This window comes from Dichomitus squalens (assembly GCF_000275845.1).
Source record: "Dichomitus squalens LYAD-421 SS1 unplaced genomic scaffold DICSQscaffold_1, whole genome shotgun sequence".
Taxonomy (NCBI): domain Eukaryota; kingdom Fungi; phylum Basidiomycota; class Agaricomycetes; order Polyporales; family Polyporaceae; genus Dichomitus; species Dichomitus squalens.
In genome coordinates this window covers 1,579,363-1,603,821 of record NW_006766883.1, presented here as the reverse complement: position 1 = coordinate 1,603,821, position 24,459 = coordinate 1,579,363, and the positions used below count along the sequence as shown (strand labels likewise).

At 58.2% G+C, this 24,459-nt stretch overlaps 12 protein-coding genes across 12 annotated transcripts; 6 read left to right on the top strand and 6 right to left on the bottom strand.

Annotated features, from left to right (window-relative positions):
• Positions 1-135: 135 nt before the first annotated feature.
• Positions 136-1,801, bottom strand: DICSQDRAFT_158565 (uncharacterized protein; the record flags this gene model as incomplete). Its single annotated transcript, XM_007360340.1, has 4 exons — positions 136-1,165; positions 1,221-1,443; positions 1,494-1,608; positions 1,772-1,801. The coding sequence occupies 4 exons, from the start codon at positions 1,799-1,801 to the stop codon at positions 136-138; spliced, it is 1,398 nt and encodes a 465-aa protein (XP_007360402.1).
• Positions 1,802-1,928: 127 nt separating this feature from the next.
• DICSQDRAFT_95831 (NAD(P)-binding protein) lies at positions 1,929-3,119 on the top strand (the record flags this gene model as incomplete). Its single annotated transcript, XM_007360339.1, has 6 exons — positions 1,929-2,148; positions 2,198-2,393; positions 2,455-2,566; positions 2,629-2,834; positions 2,895-3,023; positions 3,077-3,119. The coding sequence occupies 6 exons, from the start codon at positions 1,929-1,931 to the stop codon at positions 3,117-3,119; spliced, it is 906 nt and encodes a 301-aa protein (XP_007360401.1).
• Positions 3,102-4,607, bottom strand: DICSQDRAFT_131196 (uncharacterized protein). The gene has a single exon (XM_007360338.1). The coding sequence runs from the start codon at positions 4,158-4,160 to the stop codon at positions 3,306-3,308; it is 855 nt and encodes a 284-aa protein (XP_007360400.1). The 5' UTR covers positions 4,161-4,607; the 3' UTR covers positions 3,102-3,305.
• A 336-nt stretch (positions 4,608-4,943) lies between these two features.
• DICSQDRAFT_43935 (uncharacterized protein) lies at positions 4,944-6,343 on the bottom strand (the record flags this gene model as incomplete). The annotated part of the gene is made up of 3 exons (XM_007359706.1): positions 4,944-5,099; positions 5,200-5,710; positions 5,763-6,343. Coding segments are annotated over 3 exons (1,248 nt in total), but the record flags the coding sequence as incomplete, so codon positions are not given.
• Positions 6,344-7,300: 957 nt separating this feature from the next.
• On the bottom strand, positions 7,301-8,454 carry DICSQDRAFT_47521 (uncharacterized protein; the record flags this gene model as incomplete). Its single annotated transcript, XM_007359842.1, has 3 exons — positions 7,301-7,478; positions 7,536-7,768; positions 7,831-8,454. 3 exons carry the CDS (start codon positions 8,452-8,454, stop codon positions 7,301-7,303), a joined length of 1,035 nt encoding a protein of 344 aa, XP_007359904.1.
• Positions 8,455-9,336: 882 nt separating this feature from the next.
• On the top strand, positions 9,337-10,510 carry DICSQDRAFT_76133 (uncharacterized protein). The gene is made up of 4 exons (XM_007360337.1): positions 9,337-9,344; positions 9,403-9,530; positions 9,581-10,193; positions 10,251-10,510. The coding sequence occupies exons 2-4, from the start codon at positions 9,412-9,414 to the stop codon at positions 10,500-10,502; spliced, it is 984 nt and encodes a 327-aa protein (XP_007360399.1). The 5' UTR covers positions 9,337-9,344; positions 9,403-9,411; the 3' UTR covers positions 10,503-10,510.
• A 1,268-nt stretch (positions 10,511-11,778) lies between these two features.
• Positions 11,779-13,261, top strand: DICSQDRAFT_45581 (uncharacterized protein; the record flags this gene model as incomplete). Its single annotated transcript, XM_007359710.1, has 6 exons — positions 11,779-11,892; positions 12,166-12,344; positions 12,550-12,765; positions 12,822-12,992; positions 13,058-13,135; positions 13,195-13,261. 6 exons carry the CDS (start codon positions 11,779-11,781, stop codon positions 13,259-13,261), a joined length of 825 nt encoding a protein of 274 aa, XP_007359772.1.
• A 111-nt stretch (positions 13,262-13,372) lies between these two features.
• On the bottom strand, positions 13,373-16,887 carry DICSQDRAFT_176665 (uncharacterized protein; the record flags this gene model as incomplete). Its single annotated transcript, XM_007360336.1, has 2 exons — positions 13,373-16,795; positions 16,849-16,887. The coding sequence occupies 2 exons, from the start codon at positions 16,885-16,887 to the stop codon at positions 13,373-13,375; spliced, it is 3,462 nt and encodes a 1,153-aa protein (XP_007360398.1).
• Positions 16,888-17,175: 288 nt separating this feature from the next.
• On the top strand, positions 17,176-19,813 carry DICSQDRAFT_164764 (para-aminobenzoate synthase; the record flags this gene model as incomplete). Its single annotated transcript, XM_007360335.1, has 3 exons — positions 17,176-17,234; positions 17,286-19,177; positions 19,245-19,813. The coding sequence occupies 3 exons, from the start codon at positions 17,176-17,178 to the stop codon at positions 19,811-19,813; spliced, it is 2,520 nt and encodes an 839-aa protein (XP_007360397.1).
• Positions 19,814-20,244: 431 nt separating this feature from the next.
• Positions 20,245-21,649, bottom strand: DICSQDRAFT_164763 (Clavaminate synthase-like protein; the record flags this gene model as incomplete). Its single annotated transcript, XM_007360334.1, has 6 exons — positions 20,245-20,466; positions 20,529-20,814; positions 20,876-20,953; positions 21,007-21,284; positions 21,339-21,494; positions 21,563-21,649. 6 exons carry the CDS (start codon positions 21,647-21,649, stop codon positions 20,245-20,247), a joined length of 1,107 nt encoding a protein of 368 aa, XP_007360396.1.
• A 263-nt stretch (positions 21,650-21,912) lies between these two features.
• On the top strand, positions 21,913-23,014 carry DICSQDRAFT_176663 (uncharacterized protein). Its single transcript, XM_007360333.1, has 6 exons — positions 21,913-21,953; positions 22,004-22,085; positions 22,150-22,245; positions 22,301-22,389; positions 22,461-22,608; positions 22,670-23,014. Exons 1-6 carry the CDS (start codon positions 21,945-21,947, stop codon positions 22,777-22,779), a joined length of 534 nt encoding a protein of 177 aa, XP_007360395.1. The 5' UTR covers positions 21,913-21,944; the 3' UTR covers positions 22,780-23,014.
• Positions 23,015-23,251: 237 nt separating this feature from the next.
• DICSQDRAFT_95813 (uncharacterized protein) lies at positions 23,252-24,457 on the top strand (the record flags this gene model as incomplete). Its single annotated transcript, XM_007360332.1, has 4 exons — positions 23,252-23,708; positions 23,768-23,824; positions 23,881-24,128; positions 24,179-24,457. 4 exons carry the CDS (start codon positions 23,252-23,254, stop codon positions 24,455-24,457), a joined length of 1,041 nt encoding a protein of 346 aa, XP_007360394.1.
• Between the last annotated feature and the right edge of the window lie 2 nt (positions 24,458-24,459).

Sequence of the window (24,459 nt, the reverse complement as noted above, 5' to 3'; positions counted from 1 at the left end):
TCTGAGATGCGAGATGCGACATAGATAGGATAGATTCGAAATCAGGGCTCTCAGCCCGGCACTCTACTGAATCGACCGGCGTAGCGGGTCCGTCTCAGGCCTCTGGAAGCAGCCGCGCCTGCGCGCGTCTAGGGCCTAACCCCCGAGCATCTTCAGTGCCGCCCGCAGCTCCTTCACAGCTTGCTCTCTGTCCTCATAGTCTAGGGCAGATATGGCGAATTTGCAGTGCTTCTGTGCACGTGCGATGACCTGCGGCGAGAGCTCCACCGGCAAGGTCGTGACTGTCGTGTCGGGGACTGGACTCGTAGCGAGCGGGACGCTGTGCGCATGCGGACATGAGGAAGATGGAACGGGCGGCGGCGCGGCAGGTGGTACAGGGAGGCGTGTCGCCCGGTTGCTGGGAGAAGGGTAACCACCAGATGCCGGTGGTGGCGGAGGACTAAACGGCGGCGCGCTGGGCGCGGGGTACAGTGGTGGATTTGCGAATGAATCGGCGGGCGCGCCGAAGCCGCCCACTGTCGACGGGGAGAAGTGAACGGACTTGGCTGCAGACGTGGGAGAAGGCGCCTCTGCATCAATCTCGTCCTCGGTCTTGCCTTCGAGCTCACTGCTCACGAATGCAGTGCGAGCCACGCCGGCGCTCACTGGAGGACTGTGGCTTGATGCGACTGAAGGGGACGTGACATCGTCCCGCTGGAAGCCAGGCGTGCCTGGGGTAGCTGCCGTGCTCCAGCTTCCTGGGCTCTGGAGAGGTTGTGATGGGGTCAGGCCGTCTGGAAGGTGCGGCCCGAGGTGGTCGGTAGGGGGAACGTCGTTGAGATTTGGCGGTGGTGGATGCGAACGGGTAATGGACGGTGGCGATGAATGCGAGGAGAGGGGGGTGTTGGCAGCCGGTGGTGTTGTGGGCGGTACGACATTGAGGTCCGGGACCGGGACGTCTGGTAACGGAGCAAGGAGCTCGTCTTGAGATCCTGCTGCTGAGGCTGCAGGTCCCGGAGTGGGCTTGCGGCCCTCACGGAAGGCTTTAGCAATGTCTGCTGCTTTCCATTTTGCGTATTTTATCTTCGCTTCGATGTCGGGAAGGTCGATCGTGGTCTTCTCGGCGTCGAAGGTACGAAGGATCTCGAGGAAATTAGCTGCGGCGAGGAACTTGCGCGCGGTGTTCCTGGAGCGCAGTCGCGTTCGTTGATTTCAGGATAGATACAGATATGCAAGCTCACTTTGTAGTGTTTCCGTTCCTGTCCTCATTATCTGCACCGGCGAATACACGAAGGGCGAAGTTCTCGACATAGGCAGCACTGGCAGGCTCGTCGTGCACGGCATCATTGGGGCCTATGTCGCTCTTGATTTCCTCTAGGAGACCAAGAAGGTCAAAGAGAAAGTGACGCGCGGCCGAGTCCTTGATCTTGAGCGCGATACCCTGCTGGGCAGCATAGTAGGCACCTGGAGGACGATCAAGACGAGGAGGACGGGATGTGAGGCTGTTCACGTACACCAGTAGGAAATGACGGGGTCTGCGCTTGCAGTTTCGTCGGCACGCTGGAGGTAGGGAGCGATGGACTTGAGCTCTGGGGGAATTGGAGGAAGGGAGAGGACCATGGCCGGGAGCTGGACTCGGAGTACGGTAAGGAAGAGAGCAATCGCGAATCGAGATACGCGGCACTCGCGCTGTGTGATGTCACCGGTGGGCGTCTGACGAGGAGGGCAGGTGAGTTGCCTGTTCGGGAAGGACTCTGGTGGCATCTGCAGTGGCCACTCGTCTTGGACGCACTCCGCTCGCCTGCGCTTCTTCCTTCGCCATGACTGCTCTTCTGACGTCACCTCGCTGCCCTCCATCCTATATCTCCTCTCTCCCGTCAGGCAAGTCCATCACCAACGCACACATCTCCTTGTACTACTCCTCGTAGCACACACATCTCGCGGGCATCATGAGCAAGAACATCCCCGAGCAGTATAAGAAAGGCTACAAGCCTCCCTTCCAGACCCAGGACCGCGCGCCTGGTGCCCAACATAAGCTCAATCCTCCCCCGCTCGACGACATCACCGCCGACGGCATGCCGTACAAGCCCGCAGGCAAGCTCGAGGGCAGGAAGGCCCTCATCACCGGCGCGGACAGCGGTATCGGCAGGAGCACCGCTCTGCTTTTCGGTCCGTCCATTTACTCCTTTCGACTTCGTATATGCTCATGTTTGCGCAGCTCTCGAGGGTGCTGATCTCACAGTCGCATATCATCCGGAAGAGGAGAGAGACTTCAAGGAGATGCTTGACACTGTCAACAAGAAGACAAACGGCGCTCGCAAGATCGTCTCCCTTGCATATGATCTCCGAAAGGAGGAAGCTTGTAGAGAGGTAATTGACAAGCACCTGCAGGCTCACGGGAAACTTGACGCCCTGTATGTTCTTCGGCCTCGGCTATGACCTCATGCAATGCGAAGGCTAATCGTGATCATGCAGAGTTCTCAACCACGGGACGCAGCAGGCGGTCAAGTTCCTTCCAGATCTCCCCACACAACAGTGGCTTGAGACGTTCGACACCAACATCCACTCATTCTTCTACCTTTGCAAGGTATGTAGTCGAGTTGGAACTTGTCTACGAGTTGCGCTGATTACGACGGGTGTTTGCTATAGGCCGCTATTCCACACATGGAGTATGGCTCGACTATCACCTTCAACGCGTCAATCAACATGGCCGTTGGCCACCCCGAGCTTGTTGACTACACTGCAACCAAGGGCGCCATGGTCGCGTTCATGCGCGCGCTGAGCAATCAGCTCGTTGGCGACAAAGGCATCCGCTGCAATGCCATCGCGCCGGGACCCATCTGGACGCCCCTCGTGTGAGTTCTCTGCCCCTCCAATCTCCGTTTTTCCCAGTACTGACATCCGCATAAACGTAGTCCCGCGACGATGACCAAGGAGTCGATTGAAACCTTTGGTACCAGCGTGCCCATGGGCAGGGCTGGGCAGCCAGTTGAGATCGCCACGGCATTCGTGTACTTAAGTTCGGCGGATTCGAGCTACATCAGGTACGTGGGACGTTCGGAATCTTGCCATGTGATGGAGGCTTATGTAGTTCCAGCGGTCAAGTTCTTCACATCAACGGAGGCGTCGTTATCGAGTAATTATATTGGCGAAAGAAGACGCATAGCTCATACGGTGTATACTATCCATCGCATTGTAGACCATGAAGCGTTCCTAGACCTGACGGATGGTTCTATGCGTACCGAGTTCGTACCCGAGAGGAGTCCCCGTGAACAAGTAATAAAGCCAGGGATGATTGGCGAAAATTACTACATGGATCCTACAGCCTAATCCCGAGTGGTTCTAACACGCTCTTCAAATGCAGCGATACGGCCTTTGACGACGGAGCAATCTCGTTGATTGGTTTTGTCATGCACAACGGGAGGCGATTGCTGTCTCGCTATAGTGTCGGAGGCGGAAACCGTTGCTGATCGTTCACGGGGATTGCTACGACCAGCGAGCGACGACCGTTTTCCAGGCACTGCAAAGTCAACAGATGCGGGGCGAGTCCGCGTCCTCACCGAAGACCGAGGCGCGACGGAGGTGCGTAATGCAGTAGGCGACCTGGATGTCGCGGTAGACGGCGCATTGACGAAGGATCTCCCGAACAAACTAGATGGAGCAGCGGGAAGACCTGACGCTCTAGCGTTCGCCACTGAGCCTGGCGCAGAAGCGTCAGCACAGGAAGGCTCCAGTCTAGACAGACGGAGGGCGTCGAGCGCGGACACGGTCGCGGGGACGTCGACCACGCGCGGGGCGCGAGCCGGTGGCTTGGGCAGGGCGCGGGAGGGGCGGTGCTGCAGCTGCGGCACGGAGGAAGGGATGTCACTGCTGACGGGAAGACCTTTCAAACGGACTCCGAGAGTTGCGGGTGCGGCTGTGGACTGGAACAGACGGAGCGTGGGGGTCGTTGCCCCGTCCTCGTCCTCGTCCCTGTCCGCGTCCGCGTGGTTGTCGTCGTCTTTCGCAAGGTGCGGGCAAGGCACGCCGGGACCAGCCGATTCATGGAAGGAGCTCGACTGTCCAAGGACAACGTCCCGTCCCTGGACAGGTACAGAAGGCCGAGTCGGTGGAGTGGCCGCACCCAGGACAGTCCGCGATGCATCGGACGCCAGACCAACGTCCGGATAGAGCTGACTCATGCGCTGCGGCGAGCGGCAGCTTGACGAATGCTGAACGTCTCGGTGGACCCTCGGGCCCGAGTGGACCTCGATATGTTGACCAGACAACGGCTGCGCGACCCCATCCGTGTTCGGGTCATTCAGAGTGTGGTCGCCGCGCTGATTTCGTTCGCCCGCACCCAGGTCCTCGTGGCTGGTAATGAAGTGTCGGCCGACGGTATCCGCATAACCACCTGAGCGGTCGGCACTTCGGCCCCTCTGCGCCGCGTCTACGATGGAACAGATTTCGTCGCTGGAATCGGCATCCTCATCAAGTTCCAGGTTCCCTAGATTGCGTCCGGGGGAGTATGGAGCTGCATGGTCGTGCCCCTGTGGAGAAGACGGGGAAGCAGTAGACATGTAAGAATCTGCTGAATACATGCTCGTGTCAGATTCCGATGCGGAGGGGGCCGTGGGCTCGTGAGCGCGCGGTTGGGGGGCGTCAACGGTTTCCGAGATGTCGCCCTGGACGCCGGCAGTGAAACGTGGGGGAGACTGATCTACGGCAGTGTGGGTGGCCGGAGGGACTGCGATTGTGTGTGGACGCGCTCGAAAAGACGTTTCGATCGGCTGCTGGATGAGGGCAGGAGAGGGCGGTGCGCTTGACGACGGTTTGTAAGGTGGGCGAGCTGTGTCATCGACATGTGGATTCGAATCTTGGCAGAACAGGGCAGGGTTTGCAGCCGCATGCGTACAAGCGGCCGGTGATCCAGAAGATTGCTCCAGAGGAATGAGGCGGGCGTACGAACCGTCTGAGGACAACAGCGGTTCGCTCGGCGGTGGGTCGACCGATAGAAAATTGATGATACGTATTGGGAGCGTGACGTGCACATCCGACGTTAACGCGCCAGCACTGGCAGTTACGCGGATAGAATACTCGACTTCAAGGAGGCGCGACCGAGGCACAGAAAGTGCATCCGGCTATTCATAGAGGACCCGCACGCGCGGGCGACGACAGCATACAGTCAAGGGCAACGGCGTAAGTCGATTGTGATGACTTTCGAACTTGAACAACACGTACCGGAAGGAGAATGTAGTGGGAGAAATATACCTCTTGGAGAGCCTGCGCTCCTGTCCACCAGCCTTCAGCGCTCGCGTGGTTCTTTGTGGCAGGAGAGCTTCTCTCCAGGGTCGTTTCCGCCACAATCTTATGCGTCGCGGTGGTCTGACAGGTATTATTCCCCGCTACGGCGTGATCGTCAGGGTCAGGGTCGGGGTTGGATTTGAACAGACTTGTGGTCCGCACGAGGCTCAGGGTCACTGTCTTCACCGTCTTCTTGGTTTCGTTCCCGATACGGACACGCACGTAACATCGCTGCCCAGCAATCCATGTCAAGCGATGCAACATTGCGGTGAGCTTCAGCTTATTTCCGCCACCGATGACGGAAATACTCCTCGCGGTAGATGCCTGAATAGGTCGGGGCGCGCTTGCTAGAACACCGTCGACTTGGAGACGAGGCCATACCTGACAGTCCCGGTAGAAATGTGCAATAGACCGCTTCGAGGTCTTCGAGTCTTTCACCTTCACGGAGCTGGACATGTCGTGATAAACGCGCTCCGGTAAGGAAGGTTGAGAACACTCACATCATCGCAATGTACCGAAGGGCGACCCCGGACTGAATGCTGACAGTGCCCTTGGCAGAGCCGAAGTTGCCATCATCGGGTAGATGCATTGCGAATGGAAGGATATGAACGCCCTCCATCGCACGTGCGAAGCCTTCTTCATCTGGCGGGGAGTCGTAGAGACGGGTGTGTGCGTCCGTAATAGCGGACAGCGCACTGGCTCGCTGATAGAAGGTGTGCTGGTGACGATCCCCGGCCGCGCACTCGAAACCGATAACCCGCACGCGGCCATCCGCAAGGAGTACAGGAGCTTCCTTCTTCTGCCGTTTGCGGACGCGTATTTTGAGGTTGCCACGAAGGTAGCCGCCCTCGACAACGCAGTCGCTTTCCAAAACGATGTCAACTTCGACACGTGCGCGGGGTTTCGCTTGCTCAAGGGAGACGGCGTGGGCCTTACGCGTGTCCTTGTCCATTGAGTGGGTATGTCGGGAAAGTACAGTGGCACCGCGTCTGAGGCGTGAACTTGAGCTCCCAAGCAAAGATTTCAGTTCAGCGGCATTCCGAGTAGAGGAGGCGCCGAAACTGAAAAGGGAGTCGTGTCTGCTGAAACCACTGTCCCTGATAGGACATTCCGAGTATGAATAGACACGGGGAGAGCTTTTGACAGGGCCGGACTTAGACAAATGATCCGGGGCCTGGTGATCGTGTTCAGCGGCGGGTTGCGTTGTGCGATCCTGAAATTGCTCGACTACTAATCAATCAGTACCGACTACCACGAGGAATGGATCAACATACCACATGTGGAATGCGATGGTGAGAGGTTTGGAAATGTCCGTGGAGAATGGAAGAAACTTGGCAACCGATGAGGAGCACCACTCGTCGACCGCATCGTCGGTCGGTCATAGCGCGGCGTCGGTGCACTGATGACCATGCCCAAGTCATCGTTCCTTGACATGATAGTGTCGTCACAGGTGGGAAGGTGCAGCCGCATACATCTCGGAATCGTGAACTTGCCGAGGACAGCCGGCAACGAAATGTGGCTGACCTGACCATTCACCCATGAGAAGGGCCTTCGAAACGTCATGTGAAGAAGTTCACGCACCGGGATACTTCGAAATTGACTGTTGACAAGAGAACCAGGGACCATGCCCGAAGTCGATATCAAGGGGCACTCAGCTTTCAGTCGCGTAAGGTCTCTTCGTATAACACAATGACGCGGGAGTGGACGACCTCATGATGAGCGTGTTCGAGCGACTCAGAGGGATAGCGCTGCGATCTCATGACAGTGACCATCAGTGCCTCAACATGTAAGAGTTGTAGACGAGTTGTTTCCGTTGAGCGTCCAAAGTGGCAACGTGTTTCGGCGATGTATCATCGGTCCACGGTGGTATCGTAAACTTGTGGCGGTGCCCGGCTGGAAGGTGTCTTCCAAGACGCCGGGCCAGATCACGGTGAACGTCCTCATGACAATTAATATTATGCTGAAGCCAATAAATAGTCTAACTTGTACAGGTTCGGATGTACGGGGGACCACGCTTACAGACGATGTACGTGAGCTACTACCAGTGGCCGAGCTCGACTCTGGAGCGATCGAAGCCTAATTCCTTCCAAGACTCTCCCATAGCACTCTTCGAGTATTCAGAGAAACCAACAAAGCCGACACGTCTGTATACCGATTCAGCAGCGTATTTACCATGCGCAACATAAAGAACGACCGCAGCCTTGGTTTCTAACAAACTAGAGAAGACGCGGTCAGCCGGAATCAAATGGTGGAACTGCGCAGATTCCACTTACTGCTGGCAGACATGACGGGTAAGCCGTTCAGCGCACCCGCGTGATCTCCAAGTCGGATCAGTGAGGACCTTAGTAATGGCGGTGACCGTCTCAGTGGCTCGTGTCGCAGCCACGATGGAAGCGATCTCAGGTTCCCCGCCCGGCATCCTGATCTCGTACACCCAAACTTGGTTGTTCTGGATCAATAGCTTTGCCTCTTGTATAGCTTTGTCACGAGAGAGCACGAATGGTTCCTGTTAGATAGAGCACAGTCAGCGAATCGTCGTATACGCACGTTGGTCAAAGGAAGACGCACTGAATCAGCAGCGAAGGCATGACACAACCTGCCAACCTTCGCGACGTCGGCACCGACGGCACGACGTAACTTTGCTTCAGCGCCTGGAATATTCGACAGTTGGCGAGACTGGAATGTGCTTTTGTCGCAGTACATGAGGCGGGCGTGATAGTAGACGGGGTTTTGATCAAGCGAGATCCCGGTCCTTGCTGTCCACGTATCAGCGAAGACATCGGCAATGTTGTCTGTCGCGAAGACGGAGAAAACACGCTCGGGAGGGACGTGACCACGGAGCGCGTCGACCACGGCGAGTATTCTTGGACTGATACTGCTGTATGACAGGTGCGTAGCAGAGAGCGGGGTGAATATGAAGATCGGGTATGTTCCAAGCGGTCCGGTCGTGCATGAAAGGACGAAGGAGACCGAAGGAGATGATGTAGCATGGCGTATATCCCACAGAACGACCCAGAGATCCCCATGGGCGTTTGGAAGTCCGGGAACCGCAGATGGACGTTGGGTAGCTTTCTCTGCGTGAGCTAGCATTATATTGGAGGTGTGGGGATTCTCGCGGAACGACCTCCATACCGCTGGAGGTAGTGCGTTTGCATGCAAGTAAACACAAGCAGAGAAGCTGCATTGGGTCATTGTGCTGGAGTATCCTGGTGAGGGGAGAGTGAGGAGATTTGTTGGGGGACGTATAGTGAGTTGATGTATGGGCAGGTTCCCTCCTACCGCCTTATATCTTGTGTAGCGTATGGCGCCGCAGATAGATATCGTATTCACACTTGAATGAAGCTGCGCGAGATGACACGATCATGTCTTGGAGCGGCGTCTGCTTCAACACATGAGCCATACGGACAGTCAATACGAGCTCTCGAGAAGACAGGCAGAAATACGCCTGCCTACTGTCAGGAACGTAGTTCGCCGTCAAACCTTCTATAGTCCCGTGCAAGACGGATCATGGCTTCATCTCGGCCACGTTAATAAGATGACAATAACGAATTCGGTAGAGTAGAGGACCGCCGAACGTGAACGCGGCAGTGGGGGTACCTGGATTCCTCTTCGTCATAATCTGTTACAAATGATATCAGAAAGTCACTTTCTTCATGGTGGTAGGTTCGCACCTCATGATTGCAGATGCATTGAGGTTGCCAGAGCCGCACAATGGAGACTGCATCATGAGGCAACCACCTGGTTATCCTCTGTATACAGATTCCAGATATTCGCCGGATCACGATCAGAATGCAGATGTCGGACAGAAGGCTCGAACGCAAGAGAAGACCCTTGTACAGATCATGCACGTCGTTCAAGCGTCGAAGCAGGCCCGGGGGTTGTGGACCTGTGCGGTCGAGATGGAGGGTGTGCCAAGCGCCGGGCTGCCTAAGTATAATGCGTGCGTGCGTGCGTCTAATAAAATGAGAGAGCGCCTCAACCAACGTGGTGGCCTTGGCAGTGTACCATAGCAGCGACCTCGTCGATCTCCTTGAAACACCGGAAATCCTTGCTATTCCAGTGGTCAAAACCATTGATCGTCGGTAGGCACACTCAATAGACTCGTTCGCATCCACCTCAATTAGTTACGGTGAATTTCAGCCTATCAGCATGTCCCAGCAGATCGCACGCGCACATACAAGTCAGTCAAACAGAGCAAAGCCCCGCGAAGGATCCGACAGGAGAGTGCAGTTCAGAAGCGTGGTTGACAACCCATTTCACGTGCAATGGTGATATCATCATTGTCCAGAAGTTGTCTGCACGTTTAACCTCCCGACAGGCCGTCTGTCCCCGCGAATGTCCAAAATGCAATCCTAGCATGTATGCTAGACATGCTAAGTGGACTCGCAGATCACAATCTCGCGCGCGAACAATTGAGCAGGAAAAGGAGACGTTGTGGATCTCGGAATGCGCATCCACCAAAGAGGGCGAAGGTGAACCACAGTGCGACATCTGCCGATCCGTCCGACCCTATCGGAGCTCCCGTTACCCATGCCATGGATGCAGGCACCGTCGACGCCGAAACCACACCGTCAATACTGTCGTCTCTGACGATAGGAATCAACGAAGTGACAAAGCGCTTGGAGGGTCTCGTGAGGTCATATCGCCGTCCCATCGAAAGTCGTCTGGAAGAAGGAAAACCGTCTGTTCCCGATCCTCCAACATCGGTCTTTCCCACTCGTCTTGTCATCGCCTGTCGGTCGGACAGCGACCCACCGATGTTGATGGGCCATATCCCTAACCTGGTTGGAGCTTGCAATTCAGCACGCAAGGTCAACGGCACGGAGTCAGGTCGATCCGGAGGAACGTGGCTCGTTCCGATGCCGAAAGGAACCGAAGATACTCTTTCAGCAGCTATGGGATTGAGACGCGTATCTATCCTGCTGGTGGACGTGAGCTCTCACAGTGTTCAGGGGCTTCCTGTTCCTAAACTGATGTGTCGAACGTAGAGTTCCGCCCCAAATTTTTGCACGTTAGCGTCGCTGCTCGAGAATGTGCCGCTCCCTGTTGCTCCCTGGTTGTCCGTCCCCACTACAGGATCACCGTTGACATTAGTTTCGACACATATCAAGCAACTACGGACCAGCGCACCGAAGGACCTGAAAGCGGCCAAGGAGAAACGGTCGAAGGAACGCGCTGCAGCGAAGGAGCGGCGTCGCTGCGCCCTTCCGAAACGGATAGTCGTCTCTAGTAGCGGCTGAAAGAGCTCTGCACTGTGTAATACTGGCCTGTGAGGCCTGGTGGCTATCGTATGCCACGCTAGCAATTGATGTGCCGATGTCATGGCATCGATCGGGATCGAGATGCAGACATCTCCTCGGACATCTCCGAAAGACCTTCGGCAGACTGTGAACTCCGCACATATCAAGTACTCGATGCGCAATGTAAACGAAGTCGCACGAGAGTGGCTTATTGGATGACTTCCCATAAGGATCTACGGCCATTTTGTCGTCCGTAGATACTGAAAGTGTCCTATCCGCCGAGATGCCGATGCCGATTTGTACTCCGCTTTCGAGGCCGACGTCCGTAGATGCTGCAAGCGCCCAAAATCTAGAAGGGGGGGACCCCCCTTTCTAGACCTAAACGCAGCCGTAGAAGCTCGCTTGAGGTCGTAAACGACTCGAAAGGAAGGTGCCATCATTACAAATTGTGTTGGGATCAATCGCCTACTACATTGGGTGCTGATGTAAGGCGCAAAAGAGCACGTGCATAGCATTAGACGCTCTCCGGATATCCCGGCCTGATCATTGAGCGCCCGAGATCTCTGGACAGATTAGAGCTCCGATATATGTCTACGGACACTCCAGAGCCGTAGATCCTTATGGGAAGTCATCCATTAGGGCCGCTCAATTCTCGAGGACGCAGGACGCAGGACGCGTTCAGAGGCCATTGATGGAGGTGATGGGCTAAGCGAGACTAGCCGACGAGCTCGCCTTCGAAACCCCTCGAGCGACGATAACACTCATCCCCCCTCACAAAGTGCCTCAAGGGTAGTGTCAATCGACGCGGAAAGCCTTCGTCTTCAACATACTCGCGATCCATATTTTTCTGTTAGGTTTGGGACACGACAGACCCCTTGGAAAACAACGGGCACCAGAGATGAGGTTGGTACCTTGCCATATGCGGCAGGTTCGGCTAGCCCATCACATCCATCAAATGAGCTCTGAGTGCGTCCTGCGTCCTGCGTCCTCAAGAATTGAGCGGCCCTATTACATGCAGGAGATACTGCCAATGCATCATAGCGCAGTTGTCAGATCAATCAGAGTCCAACACTATCGCGATGACCAACACAAGACGGCGCAGCATAGATACAATGCTGCGAACACAGCCCGTAAACCACGTCTCTGCTCCGATTTCGAGGGTAGTGGAGTTCATACCATACCTCTGTACTCCTTATACTCATCCCGTTGGTCCGGAATCACTTCATCTCGGCCAGCTCGCTACCGGTCAACGGAGACTTCATATACCGCCGGAAGTATGTTTATCGCCATCGTCGGAACTCGTTTCGCAGGGAAGTCGTCTGTGCAGAGCTATCTGGTCAAACACAAGGGTTTCATCCCTGTCAAAATCACACAAATCGAGTCTGAGGAGGTAACTACCGACTCTATTCTCCTCAACTTGTATGAGGGCCGCTAGCTTGACTGAAACCATCCCTCAAAGAGCCACGTAACAAACCCTTCTTCTGATGAGCGGGGAATGCGTGCAGGACCGGGTCCAGCATCCACTTTCGAAATCGGTGAAGACATGAGGAAACTGTCTGTCCCCGACCTCGGAGATCATCCTCACCGTGTCTCGTTTTTGAGCATGGTGTCTCCCGTCTCATCAAACCTGCCGTCTCCGGCTCCGGGCCAGGAACAATTGCAGCCTATGGTCTTCAGGACCACTGCGCAGCTACTCGCACACATCACGAAGAATTGGAGAACGAACTTCGTCACTCTCGATCTAAACACGCTAGATGAACTGACTGAGTTCATGACTCGTCCGTTTGTTCTGGTAGTCAGCGTCGACGCACCGCTCCTCACGCGCTATCGACGGAGCCTTGGGTGGTCAGTGAAACACATATGCTCACCCTCGGAGAAATTCCTGACGCCGTTTTAGGTCAGATCACAATCACTCTCTGGAGGATTTCATCGAGGAGCATGATACATTCTTCTACGGCACTGATAGCCGAGAATCCGGACAAGCTACCCCCAGCCACAAGAGCGTAGCCTTCGCACAGCCTAACAAAGCCTCTTTCAGAAGCTTGAGTCAAATTGCCACCGTACACGTGGTCAACGCATTCCAAAGCATCCCGTCGCTCCAAGACCATCTTGAGGAAGTCAACTTGCTCGATCCTGAACGCCTCCGACCGGGGTGGGACACTTACTTCATGCAGCTCGCGTCTTTGGCGTCGCGACGTTCTAACTGCATGAAACGGCGCGTAGGCGCGATACTTGTCCGCAACAAGCGCGTTCTATCCTCAGGGTGAGACACAGCCAGTCCTCCTCATCATTGATTAATCACCACTGTGGATGGGCCAGGTACAACGGCACACCACGTGGGGTCACAAATTGCAACGAGGGCGGGTGCAAACGGTGCAATACTGCGAGCGAGACATCGGACGAGTGCCTGTGTCTCCACGCGGAGGAGAACGCTCTCTTGGAGGCAGGAAGGGAACGGGTTGGAGACGGTGCCGTTCTCTACTGCAACACGTACGTCACGATACCTAATCAATCATTACTCTTCGCGGAGCTGACTAGCGGCCTGTCTCGCATAGTTGTCCGTGCCTGAAGTGCACGATCAAAATCATCCAAACGGGTGTCAAGGAGGTGGTCTACAACCTGAGCTACAAAGTGTACGTAATGTTCTTTTTTTCCATGCTCATGTCACGGCGCTCAGACTACGTATGCGCAGGGATGACGCCTCGGCTGCTCTATTTGCTGAAGCAGGAGTGATCCTTCGACGGCATGCTCCCGCCTGACATCGATACGCCACCGGCCACCGGTTCACATGCTAGGAGAGGACACATCGAATACCCGACGACTAACTCAGCAGCTCTTATATTCTGTAAATAGCAATTTGATGCCCCGCACTACTCGGACAGTATGATCTTGACGTTCTGCTCGATGTCCCACTGCGGCTCCCGCAAAAAGGCCACCGGCCCCCCCACCCGCCCAAGCGTAGCGGAGAGCGCGAGCCACACGGCGTCTTCATTATTCTCCGCGAGCGCGACGTACAGCCCCCGCGCGCACGCCTGCAGCTCCTCGTGTGCCTGGCGCCGCAGAAACCGCCGAAAGAGTACAACGACCTCCCAGACCGCCGCGTCCTGTGCCTGCACGCCGCGCGCGGCCGCCGTCATCGTCGCGACGATCGCTTTGTACAACCGGTGGGAGTGCGTGTACGCCGACGCGGTCCCGACGCCCTCGCCCACGCCTGGGGCGCGCCTCGCCAGAGCACTGGCCTTGTCCCCCTCGGCCAGGCGCTGCAGCATCGTGCGGAACCGCGGCCACACGTCGTCCCAGACCCGGCGCGCCATGAAGTCGCCGACGTGCTCGGCGAGCGCGGCGACGAACGCGGCGGCGGCGCTCACGACGAACGTCTCGGCGTCGGCGAGGCGGTTCAGCACGAACGGCCACGCGCCGTGCACGGCGGGGAGGAGCGCGGCCTCCGGGAGGACGGGCACGGAGCGCGCGAGGAGGAGGAGGATCCGCGCGCGCACGGTCGGCGCGCCGTGTGTGAGCAAGTACACCGAACGGGTGACAATTTGTGTCGTCAGGGCTTGGGCGGGCGTCGAGGGTGCTTCTGCGGACGGGTCGTCCTCGGCCCGCGACCCTGGCTGTGCTGGTGCTGTCGAGGGTGCGGTCGCGGGTGCGTTGCCGTCGGTGGCGCCTTCTTCTTCCTCGCGCGGGTAAGACTTGTCGCGGGGCGGGCCCGAGAAGCCACCATTCTCCGTGTCGCCGGCGTCGGCGTTGTCCTCCCCTCGCCGGGTGAACCATGCGACGAAGTCGTCCACGCGGCGCGCGTCCTCGATCCGCTCAGGACCGCAGAAAGCGGCCGAGCGCGATGCGCGGGGCAGCCTGTTCTCCTCGTCCTCCTCGACGGCCTTCACAACCTCGCCCAGCACCTCGACGAGCCCGTCCACGACCGCCTCGTAGCCGTGGTACTCGTCGAGCCGGTCGAAGCACTCCTCGACGACGTCCCCCGCCTTCCGCACGACGTCGCGCCCGACGAGCCGCACCAGCACCGCGAGCACCCTCGTCGCGTCGACGTCGAGCCACCGCCGCGTCAGGCGCCGCGAGACCGCGTCCAGCGCGTAGTCGAAGTTCGACAGGAGGAGGTTCGCGGGCGTCGCGTACGACGTGCTGCTCGCGATGAACTCGAGCGCGGCGAGCCCGGACGCGGCCACGAGCGACGTCTCAGACACCACCGCGTGCAGCACCGGGTAGAGCACGTGCAGGAGCAGCGGCAGGAAGCGCGCCTCGAGGATGCCCGCGGCGACCGCGAGCAGCTGCAGGGACAGCGCGCGGTGCAGCAGGGGCTGCACGCCCGGGTGCGCGCGCGCGGCCGCCGACGCGACACCCTCCGCCCCGGGCACGCCGCGGACGGTGACGAGGCCCTGGACGTGCTCGACGAGGGTGTTCTCCTCGCCCGGGTCCGCCTCCCCCTGCGGCCCCGCGGCCTGGTCAGGCGCCTCGTCGTCGTCCCAGTCGTCCCAGCTCTCCGCGATGCGCCTCGCCAGCTCCCGCGCGAACTTCTCCAGCCTCTTCCCCCGGCGGGCAGCAACGCTCGCGGTCATGTCCATGCTCGCCAGCGCCCCGAGCTCGACCCCTCCAGCGCCCTCGAGCAGCCGGCACGCGCACCACAGCGCGGCGACCGCGCGCTGCCCGCGGCTGCCCAGCCCGACGTCGACGAACCACTCCGCCGCGAACAGGCACTCCTCGCGCGCGGTCGCCCCGAGGGCACGGAACGTGCGCGCGAGCGCCTCCTGCGCAGAGCGCGAGCTGACGTGGCGGAGCGCGAGCTCCGGGAAGGGCGTCGGGGCGTGCGCGGCGCCCTCGAGCGCCTGCTGCCCCTGCGCGACCACGAGCGGGGGGTTCGCGAACTCGAGGGTGGAGAGCAGGCCCCAGCCCCACTTCTCGACGCCGCCGTGCGGGCCGAGCAGCTTGCCTACGCCCGCGGAGATGGCGGGGACCGCGGGGAGCTGGGAGCCGGCGGGGGCGGTCGCGAGGAGGCAGACGGAGTGGAGGATGTCCGCGGCGTGCTCGAGCTTTGCGTCGGCGTGCGAGAGGAGGAGGCGGGGGAGGGCGGCGAGGTTGTCGCTGGATATTTGGAGGAGGACCTTGAGGGTGAGGTGTCGGGAGCTGGACGGGGCGGTGAGGAGCTGCCGCAGCGCGGTGTCGGCTTGGCGCGATACACGCTCGAACGGGGAGCCCCGCAGGGACAGGAGGAAGGAGAGCAATAGGGGCTGTGATTGCGGGAGCGTGAGGGTGGTTGCGGAGAGCACGGCTGCTGAAAATGTGGCGAGTCCGATGAGGGCCGCGGGAGTCTGGTGCTTGACGAGGGGAGATAGACTGTTTATTGCGATGTGCAGTTGTGAAGATGTAGCCCGGAGCCACGTCGCGGTGCGCAGTGTCGTATATGGCGAGGAAGGTGGAGCGTCTACATTGATGTCCGCTGATCGAAGGTCTCCAACCAGGTCCTCGAGATGGTCGACGTTCCGTATTGCGCCCTCGCGGATGCAGATGTCATTACCGATGGCTCGAACGATGACTTGTTCCATGACAAGGAGAGCTGCGGCGACGATGTCGCCATTTGCCCATCCTCGCGATGAACCCGTGCCGAGAGCGACCTTGGCCATGCTACTGACCGTGCCAGGGAGGATCGACGGTACGAACCCGTCAGGAAGGTAGTCCTTGACGATGGCGGAGAGAACGATCAATGACATACGCTGAAGGGGCAGGTGCTGGGACTCGGCCGTGGTCAATAGAGAGTTGAGAGTCTGTCCCATGACCGGCAGAAACTTGGCTGTCTGTGCATGGGCTATGAAGGCGGCCAAGTTGGTACGCGCGCGATCGCCATGGTGTGCAGGATCTTCGGAGGGGATGCGCTCTCTGAGCAATGCCCAGAGAGTACGAGCGGCAGCGAGCTTCGTCTCGTCGTCACGGTCCTTCCCCTTCCCTTTGCGGTCGATGCCTCCGAGGATGGCGCTGCACAACATGAAGATCTGCTCCCATGCGGTGACTTCCATGTCCCACCACCAGACGTCGGACAGCAGGGCTAGGATGGCCAAGATCTTTTCGAGAGTTTGATCCGGGATGGTAGATACATCGTTGCGACGCAAGATGGACGAGAGGGGGAAGAAGACGTAGGATATGGTAGCAGGGGCGAACACATGACGCTCCGATTGGAGATGGAGGAGAGCGTGGTGTAATTGGGAGAGTAGCTTGTTGATGACCGGAGTGGAGCTGGGAGTGAGAAGAGAGTTGCCGAGTAGTGGGACACAGAAGCCCTTGAGCTGGAAGGGCGAAGGCGTGAGCGGGGGACTGAACGAGAGGCGGGGGGGCGTACCCGCTGGAAGGCGGACTGGGTCGCAAGGACGTTCTCCATGTCCTGGCACGACAGAATACTTGCAAGCGCTCCCAGCTGACGGTCGACGGCGACGGCGGCTGATGAGCCTGACCAGTCACGTGCACACGCGTGACGGACGGCACCTGACCCCGTGACTGACGCGTCCTGTTTTTCAATATTCGACGGGCGCTCAGGCTGTACCTAGCGCTCGTCTGGCCATCGTCTCTCGCCATGGATCTCTCCCTTTCATGATATTCCAACACTAATGTTGTTCACAGGCACCAGACGCAGCTAGTTGCCTTTGTCTCCCGCTCTTTGGCTACTGACATGGCCGCCCCGGGGCCCCGCCTCCTCCTCATTGACTCTTACGACTCCTTCACTCACAAGTCCGTCCTCTTCTCTCCTCTTTTCAATCATCGCTCATCCTGTTCTTGCAGTTTAGCCTCGCTGTGCAAGCGGGCCATTCCCCGAAGCCATATTCACATCGTCAAGAACGATGCTCTATCCATCACCACTCTCGCCCCACTACTGAAGCACTTCGATGCCATCGTCGTAGGTCCCGGCCCAGGCTCTCCCGATAATCCCCGCGACGTTGGCATACTTAAAGATGTCTGGCACGTCTCCCACGACCTCTTGACCCCTGTCTTCGGCGTATGCCTCGGTTTACAGAGTCTCGCCATCGAGTTCGGTGCACAAATCAAACGCCTCAACGTAGTCAAACACGGTCAGGTCTGCCGTGTCGATCACCTAGGCTCCGACATCTTCACCGACGTCGGCGACGTCCACGCCGTGCGATATCACTCCCTTCACGTCGACCTCCCAGTACAGTCCGACATCGTCCCACTCGCCTGGTCGGACGACGCGGAAGACAACGGCCGGGTCCTCATGGCATGCAAGCATCGTTCTAAGCCCTTTTGGGCCGTCCAGTACCATCCCGAGTCGGTTTGTACCCAAGGTGGCGGCGAAGATGTCGTCCGCAACTTTTGGCGCCTTGCTTCCGACTGGTCGTCCGCTAATGGACGCACTGTTGCTCCCTGGGATCCCGACGTGGAGGCCGTCATCGGCCCATCTTGGCCCGACGTGCGTCCGGAAATTGATGCTACGGGCGAGGAGCGCTCCGTCCCCGTGTCCACTAGGGTTCTCCATATCCACCCGCCGGATATCAATCGCGTATGCGAGATACTCGGCGTCGAGGACGACAGCACGGACTTCGTCATGCTCGATTCTGCTGCCTCGCCCGGCCGCTTCTCCATAGTCGGCTGCCTCACTCCTACCTCCCCGAAGATCACCTACTTCGTGGGCGACACTGCGGTAAAGGTCCAGCGTGGTAGCGACGTGACATTTGAAGAGCTGGGCTCCCTCGACATCTGGGCTTGGCTCGCGGCGTTCATGCGCAAACACAAGGCCCACGGAGGCACGCCCGAGGTCCCGTTCTGGGGAGGGCTCGTCGGCTACCTAAGCTACGAGCTCGGCGTCCAGACGTTGTCCCCGCTCCCTCCACGTCCTGATTCCTCCGCGCGCCACCCAGACGTCAATCTCGTACTCGTCGAGCGCAGCATCGTCATAGATAAACAAGAGGGCAAAGTATACATCCAGAGCATCTTCCCCGCCGACCTCGTCTGGCCCGCCAACATGTCCGCCAAGCTCCGCGCCCTCGCAGACCCCGCGACGGACCGGACCGCACCCCCCGCCCCCAAACCGCCCAAGCCCGACGCCGCGCCCCCCTCCCCCGCGATCACCCTCCCGGACCGCGCCGCGTACATCGCGAAGATCGCCGCCGCGAAGGAGGCCCTCTTCGCCGGGGACTCGTACGAGCTCTGCGTGACCGCGCCGACGCGCGTCGTCGCGCCCAAGGCCGCGTCCGCGCGCGCGCGCGGCACCTCCTCCTCCTGGGCGCTCTACAAGGCGCTCCGGCGGCGCAACCCCGCGCCGCACGCGGCGTACGTCCGCCTGCACCCGTCGACGCTCGTCGCGTCGTCCCCGGAGCGCTTCCTCGCGTACGCGCGCGCGCCCGACGCGCGCTGCGAGCTGCGCCCGATCAAGGGCACCGTGCGCAAGGCGCCGGGCGTCGGCAGGGCGGAGGCGACGGCGCGGCTCGCGGGGAGCACGAAGGAGGTCGCGGAGAACCTGATGATCGTGGACCTTATTCGGCATGATCTGCATGGGGCGGTCGGGGAGGACGTGTGCGTGCGGCAGTTCTGCGCGGTGGAGGAGTACGAGACTGTTTGGCAGCTCGTGAGCGTCGTCGAGGGCCGGCCGGAGACGTCCGTTCGCGCGCGCGCGGGGGCGGAGATGGGGTGGGAGGTGCTCAGGGCGTGCTTGCCCCCCGGTGCGTCCGTTCGTTCGTCTACCGCTCTCGTGGTTCGTTTGTTGACGATGCGCGTGTCGTGGTGCAGGGAGCATGACGGGCGCGCCGAAGAAGCGCAGCGTGGAGATCCTGCGCGAGCTCGAGGGCGCGGAGCGCGGCGTGTACTCGGGCGTGATGGGCTACGCGGACGTCGGCGGCGGCGGCGACTGGGCCGTGATCATACGCAGCTGCTTCAAGTACGACGACAAGCCCACGCCGCCGGCCCCTCCCGGCGCGGGCGCGTACGCCCCGAACGGCTTGGCGGACTGCCCCCGCTTCAGCGGCACTCGCCATGGTGGCACGAACGGGCGCGTCGGCGGGAATGGTGGTCCACCTCACACCAACGGCACGGCTAGCGGACATGGAAGTATCAATGGTCGGGACACAAACGGACACGACGGTACCCTCAACGGTAACCGTACCTTCAACGGTAACGGCCCCCTCAACGGTCACGACCCCCACCAGGCCAGCGGGCGGACGGAGTCCCTCATCGACGAGTGGACGCTGGGGGCGGGCGGCGCGATCACTGCCCTCTCCGACCCGGTGGCGGAGTGGGAAGAGATGCTCGTCAAGGTCGAGAGCGTCCTGCCTGCTTTCGCGGACCTCGAGTCGTTTTGAGAGACATCGCGTGAATAGGCCGTGCATCTGCTTGCTTCATCGTTCAGATTCACTCCCTGCTACCGCAAGAGGAGTCTAGGTAGAATTTGGCCTGCGACTTCACCACGTCGCGGAGGCCTCTCACTGTATCATATCCTGGGTTCAACTCCCTTCCGCATCTCGGTGCTGTAGCTATAGGCAATCATAGACCCTTGCTTGATGGTGATTTCGACGTCGTAGTGATAGCTGTGACAAGGCTTGATAATACACAGTCAACATGGTGAATCCAGCTCCCTGAGATACCTTGGGCAACCCTGATATACAAGCACAAATGATACATGCGTCCCCATTCGACTTGCGACGATTGGCTTTTACGCCATCAGAGCGATATGCTTTAGCTCGCTATTGAGTACGTCAATACGAGCAGCCTGGAGTCGTTGGAACGAAAGCACTCACTTGATCACCTGTTGGCCGACTTTCATTGGCTCGTACGCGGTCTCTTCCTCCAAGTCGATCTTGCCGAGGGTGATCGCGTCCGCCCTGAGAGCACGAGCCCGCTCCTGAAGTGCCGGGATCGGAGCCAGGTCGTAGTCGGAAGACAGGTGCCAGAAGAAGGTCGACGAAATCCGGATGAGGGGGCGGTCAGGATGCCCGGCCATCCTGCGCTCGATCGCCTGAACAAAACCGATCATACGGTTAGTTGGCTCGGCTGTCCAAAGGGCCGACGACAGCGCACCTGAAGCGTGGCGTCGTTCACCACGACTTCGTGATATCCGGCCTTGACGAGGCCTCCGCTGAGGTGCTCGAGCTGCTTGCCGGCCTGGACGAGCAGATATCGGCCCGTCGCGGGGAATCTGACCGGGATCCGTTTCCCAGAGTTTCGCGCCCAGATGTTCAGGCCAGGGTACCGAGAGCGGCCGTGGATGGTCAGGAAGTTGAGATCCGTGTGAAAGCCGGCTAGGATGGTATCCTTCTGTCCGTATTTCTTCAGGTCCGATGCGGTCGGAGCGAGGAGGTGCGGGCTGGCAGAGGTTGTGGTCAGAACAATAGTCACGAGACGAGGCGGTGCAGACATGTGCGCACCCGTATTTGCCTGCGTCCTTGAACGTCTCCCTCGGGAGCCCGAGGCCGACGGCGGCCATCTCAGACAGGTTGGCGACTCTGCAGCGCATATCAGTCATCGCTATATCTCGTAAAATGTAGATCCAGCTTACGCGGTCTTCATGGAGGTGCCCCACTTCTCCATAATCGGCGTCCAGCGTTCGCGGATGTTTTCGTCCTCGGGAACGACGTTCGGAGCGTTCAGCCCGGGGTACTGCGACTCGTATGGGGGCTTCTCGCTCATCTTCCAGAAAAAGCGGCATTTCGGATCCGGGGAGTGCGCGGTGATATCCAGAGGCCGCTCGGCTGGGTCTAGGCGGGCGATGACCTTGAGGCAGGGCTCATCCACCGCGCACTTGGGTTTCTCCGTATTTTCGAGCGTCACGCCAACCTGTATAGGCGTATTAGGATACCTCAACTGTACTTTATGTTTTCCTTGGTATACCTGGTACCCAAGCTCCGGTTGTTCATCCTTCTTCAAGGTTTCCTCGGGCTGGGCGAAATAGTCCTCGATCAGGTCGAGAAAGGCGTTGTTATCTTCCTCTGAGACACGGGAGTCGTGCAAAAGCAGTGCTCCGTAAGTTATCAGCGCATCCGCTGCCTATTAATATTGAAAAGGATACTCATAAGTCCAAGCCAACCCGTGCTCTTTCTGACCCACTCACGCACTTTCTTGCACTCTTTCAGCGCTGCTTCAGATTCGGGAGAAGCAACGAAAACATCCAGGTTAATGATGGGCAAGGTCGCGTCTGCCATTGGTATACAGCGCCGATGTATCAGGCTATCGTATGGTTTTCCTGGAAGGCGGAGATGAGAGGCAGTGAGATAAACTGACGGCTCCGTGAACAGGATAGGTTACCTGTGTCGCGCGGCAGTAGATCAACAGCTGCTAAATCTGGATCACGACGTCCCGTTGCTCACGTGAGCCGAGTATAGACGGCACGGCAAGAGGGCGCCAGTCTCCCTTCATTAACCTTGCTGATCCTTGCACACGCCGCATTCATACCAGCCACTCCTCCCCGCAGACCACCACTTCCTACCAACTGCCAAGATGATCAAGGTACGTGATGATCATTCTAAACTATGCGGTTATCTTGACCAGTCTGCTAGATCTGGAGCATGAAGAAGAATGAAGACCAGGCCGCGAAGAAGCGGCCAAAGACGAGTGCGGCGCAGATTCGGGTACAGAAGGGTGCGCCCTTGATTATACTTCAGTTCAGCGTCCCACTTGAACCTGAGACATGGTCTACATACAGATCTGACCGAACTCGACCTTCCCTCAACGATGCAGACGAAGTTCGCCGATGAAGCTGATATCCTAAACTTCGAGCTCATCATCACCCCAGATGAGGGTACGTACCCTTGCCCAGGTGGCGTACGTCGTGTATTCTGACAAAAGAGCGCTAGGCATGTACAAGGGGGGCTCTTTTGAGTTTTCCTTCAACATCAACGCGAATTACCCTCACGAGCCTCCAAAGGTGAAGTGCAAGCAGGTGGTACGTATCTCAGCTGTATTCCACACCCTAAAGAAGTCCTCATCCACGCCACTTTTCCTCGTCTGGCAAAGATCTACCACCCCAATGTAGACCTCGAGGGCAACGTTTGCTTGAACATCCTCCGAGAAGATTGGAAGCCGGTTCTGAACCTGAATTCCGTTATGGTCGGACTTCAGTATCTCTTCCTCGAACCGAATGCAGATGATCCTTTGAACAAGGGTGCGTGTATTCGCTCGACGTTTTATGATAACGGGTCCTTAGGTCTCTCTACATTGAATAGAAGCGGCAGAGGAGCTTAAGCGCAACCGTGAACAATTCGTCTACAACGTAAAGGTCTCCATGCGGGGAGGCAGCATCAAGGGCGTGCAGTACAACAAGGTCATACCGTAACGAAATACATGCTGTGTCAGGTATCATCATTCCTCCTGAGCGCGGTTCTCGTTCACTCCGACCGCGTACGCGCTATATACAACTGGGGACGGTCACAATAGACCTAGAAGTGTACTATTTTGTTGTGTCTGTACTGGAATTTTGCACATCTGATATTGTACGTCTTGTCGTGTTGCTTTCCTCGCTTGTCGTCATTTCCTTGTAGCCACATCTCTACATTCATTGCACAGTTCCGACATGTAATTTCCATGGTGTGTCCCGCGCTTGCCCGCAGGAGATCGATCACGTGGACCGTGTACAGAATCTAAGTAGGTGCAAGCATTTGCGTGTGAAGCATTTTTGCGTCTCGATCGTTCATCCCCTGCATCCTTCGGAGTCTCTCCTGGTCCCGGACAGCCCTTCAGATTGCATTCGGAATCTCGCATACTTGTGCCACGGTCGTAAACAAACGCTACTTCTCAATTCCTCGAGGATGAGCTCAGCTCCGAAACTCACCAAGAAGCAGAAGAAGGCACTCGCCTTCCGGGATCGCGGCAAGGGCAAAGGGAAGGGCAAGGCGAAAAGCTTCGACGACTTGGACCGCGATATACCTGTCGAGGAAGACCAGGACCGTGCTGATGCAGCCCTTCTCCTGGCAGATGAGGGTGCTAGTTCTGAAGCTGAAGTGGGACCTCCCAAGGATGTGGTGAAGGGAAGTGCGAAGGTCGAGGGCAGGTCTGGGGCAGAAGACGGAAGGGAGAAGGGGAAGGGGAAAAAGAGGAAACGGGACGAAGGGATCGTTGAAGTGCTAGAGAAAGAGACGGAGTGCGCAGCTCCTAAAGACAAGGCGAAGAAGAAGCGGAAGGGAGCGGATGGCGATGCGGTGGATGTTGGGGAGGACGCAGAGGGCGCGGGCAAGACACGGAAGCCAAAGTTCATATTGTTTGTCGGTACGTCGTTGGACGTGCTTGAGGGTCTCTAACCGTGATTCTTATGCCATAGCGGGCAGGCAATCTCAAGTATACCACGACGAAGGAAGCGGTAGAGCAGCACTTCTCGAAGTGTGGTACGTACACACCAACTCGTTTTATCCGCGCGCTCGTCTGTCTTACATTCACTTAGATCCTCCTCCCACTGTTCGTCTTATGACGCCAAAGCCCTCCGCTACCTCAAAGCCCTCAGTCAAATCGAAAGGCTTCGCATTTGTTGAATTCAAACATCGGAACGCGCTTCAGCAAGGCTTGAAGTTGCACCAGTCAGAATTGGAAGGGCGCAAAATCAACGTCGAGCTCACAGCAGGTGGAGGCGGAAACAGCGAGCATCGACTAGAGAAAGTCAAGCAGCGGAACAAGGGGCTACATGACCAGAGGGTATGTACCCAGACTAGTTTGTCGCTGGCAATCACTGACCGTTCTCGTAGAAGAAGCAGTTGCTTACGCGTCGCTCTGGAAAGAAGAACGCAGAGGGTGAAGATGAGGGCGCAGAGGGAGCGGGCGAGCGTGAGGAAGTTCAACTGGAGCGACCACAGCGGTATTCGGCAACCTCAGGCGTTGAGCAGGTACCGTTGAAGCAGCGGACATGGTCTATTCCAGAAGAGACGGACGAGGCACCTGCAGGAAAGAAACGGGGAAACAAGAAGGGCAAGAAGCGGCCGCCAAAACCGCTCGGTACTGGCGTGAACGCAATTCCTGTCGGGTAATT

Coding starts and splice junctions, on each gene's coding strand:
- DICSQDRAFT_176663 (XM_007360333.1), top strand. Junction 22,086..22,149: donor GCAGATTCGGGTACAGAAGG/GTGCGCCCTTGA, acceptor GTCTACATACAG/ATCTGACCGAACTCGACCTT. Junction 22,390..22,460: donor AGGTGAAGTGCAAGCAGGTG/GTACGTATCTCA, acceptor CGTCTGGCAAAG/ATCTACCACCCCAATGTAGA.
- DICSQDRAFT_76133 (XM_007360337.1), top strand. CDS start 9,412: ATGTCCCAGCAGATCGCACGCGCACATACAAGTCAGTCAAACAGAGCA. Junction 9,531..9,580: donor AACCCATTTCACGTGCAATG/GTGATATCATCA, acceptor ACCTCCCGACAG/GCCGTCTGTCCCCGCGAATG. Junction 10,194..10,250: donor TATCTATCCTGCTGGTGGAC/GTGAGCTCTCAC, acceptor TGTCGAACGTAG/AGTTCCGCCCCAAATTTTTG.
- DICSQDRAFT_131196 (XM_007360338.1), bottom strand. CDS start 4,160: ATGAGTCAGCTCTATCCGGACGTTGGTCTGGCGTCCGATGCATCGCGG.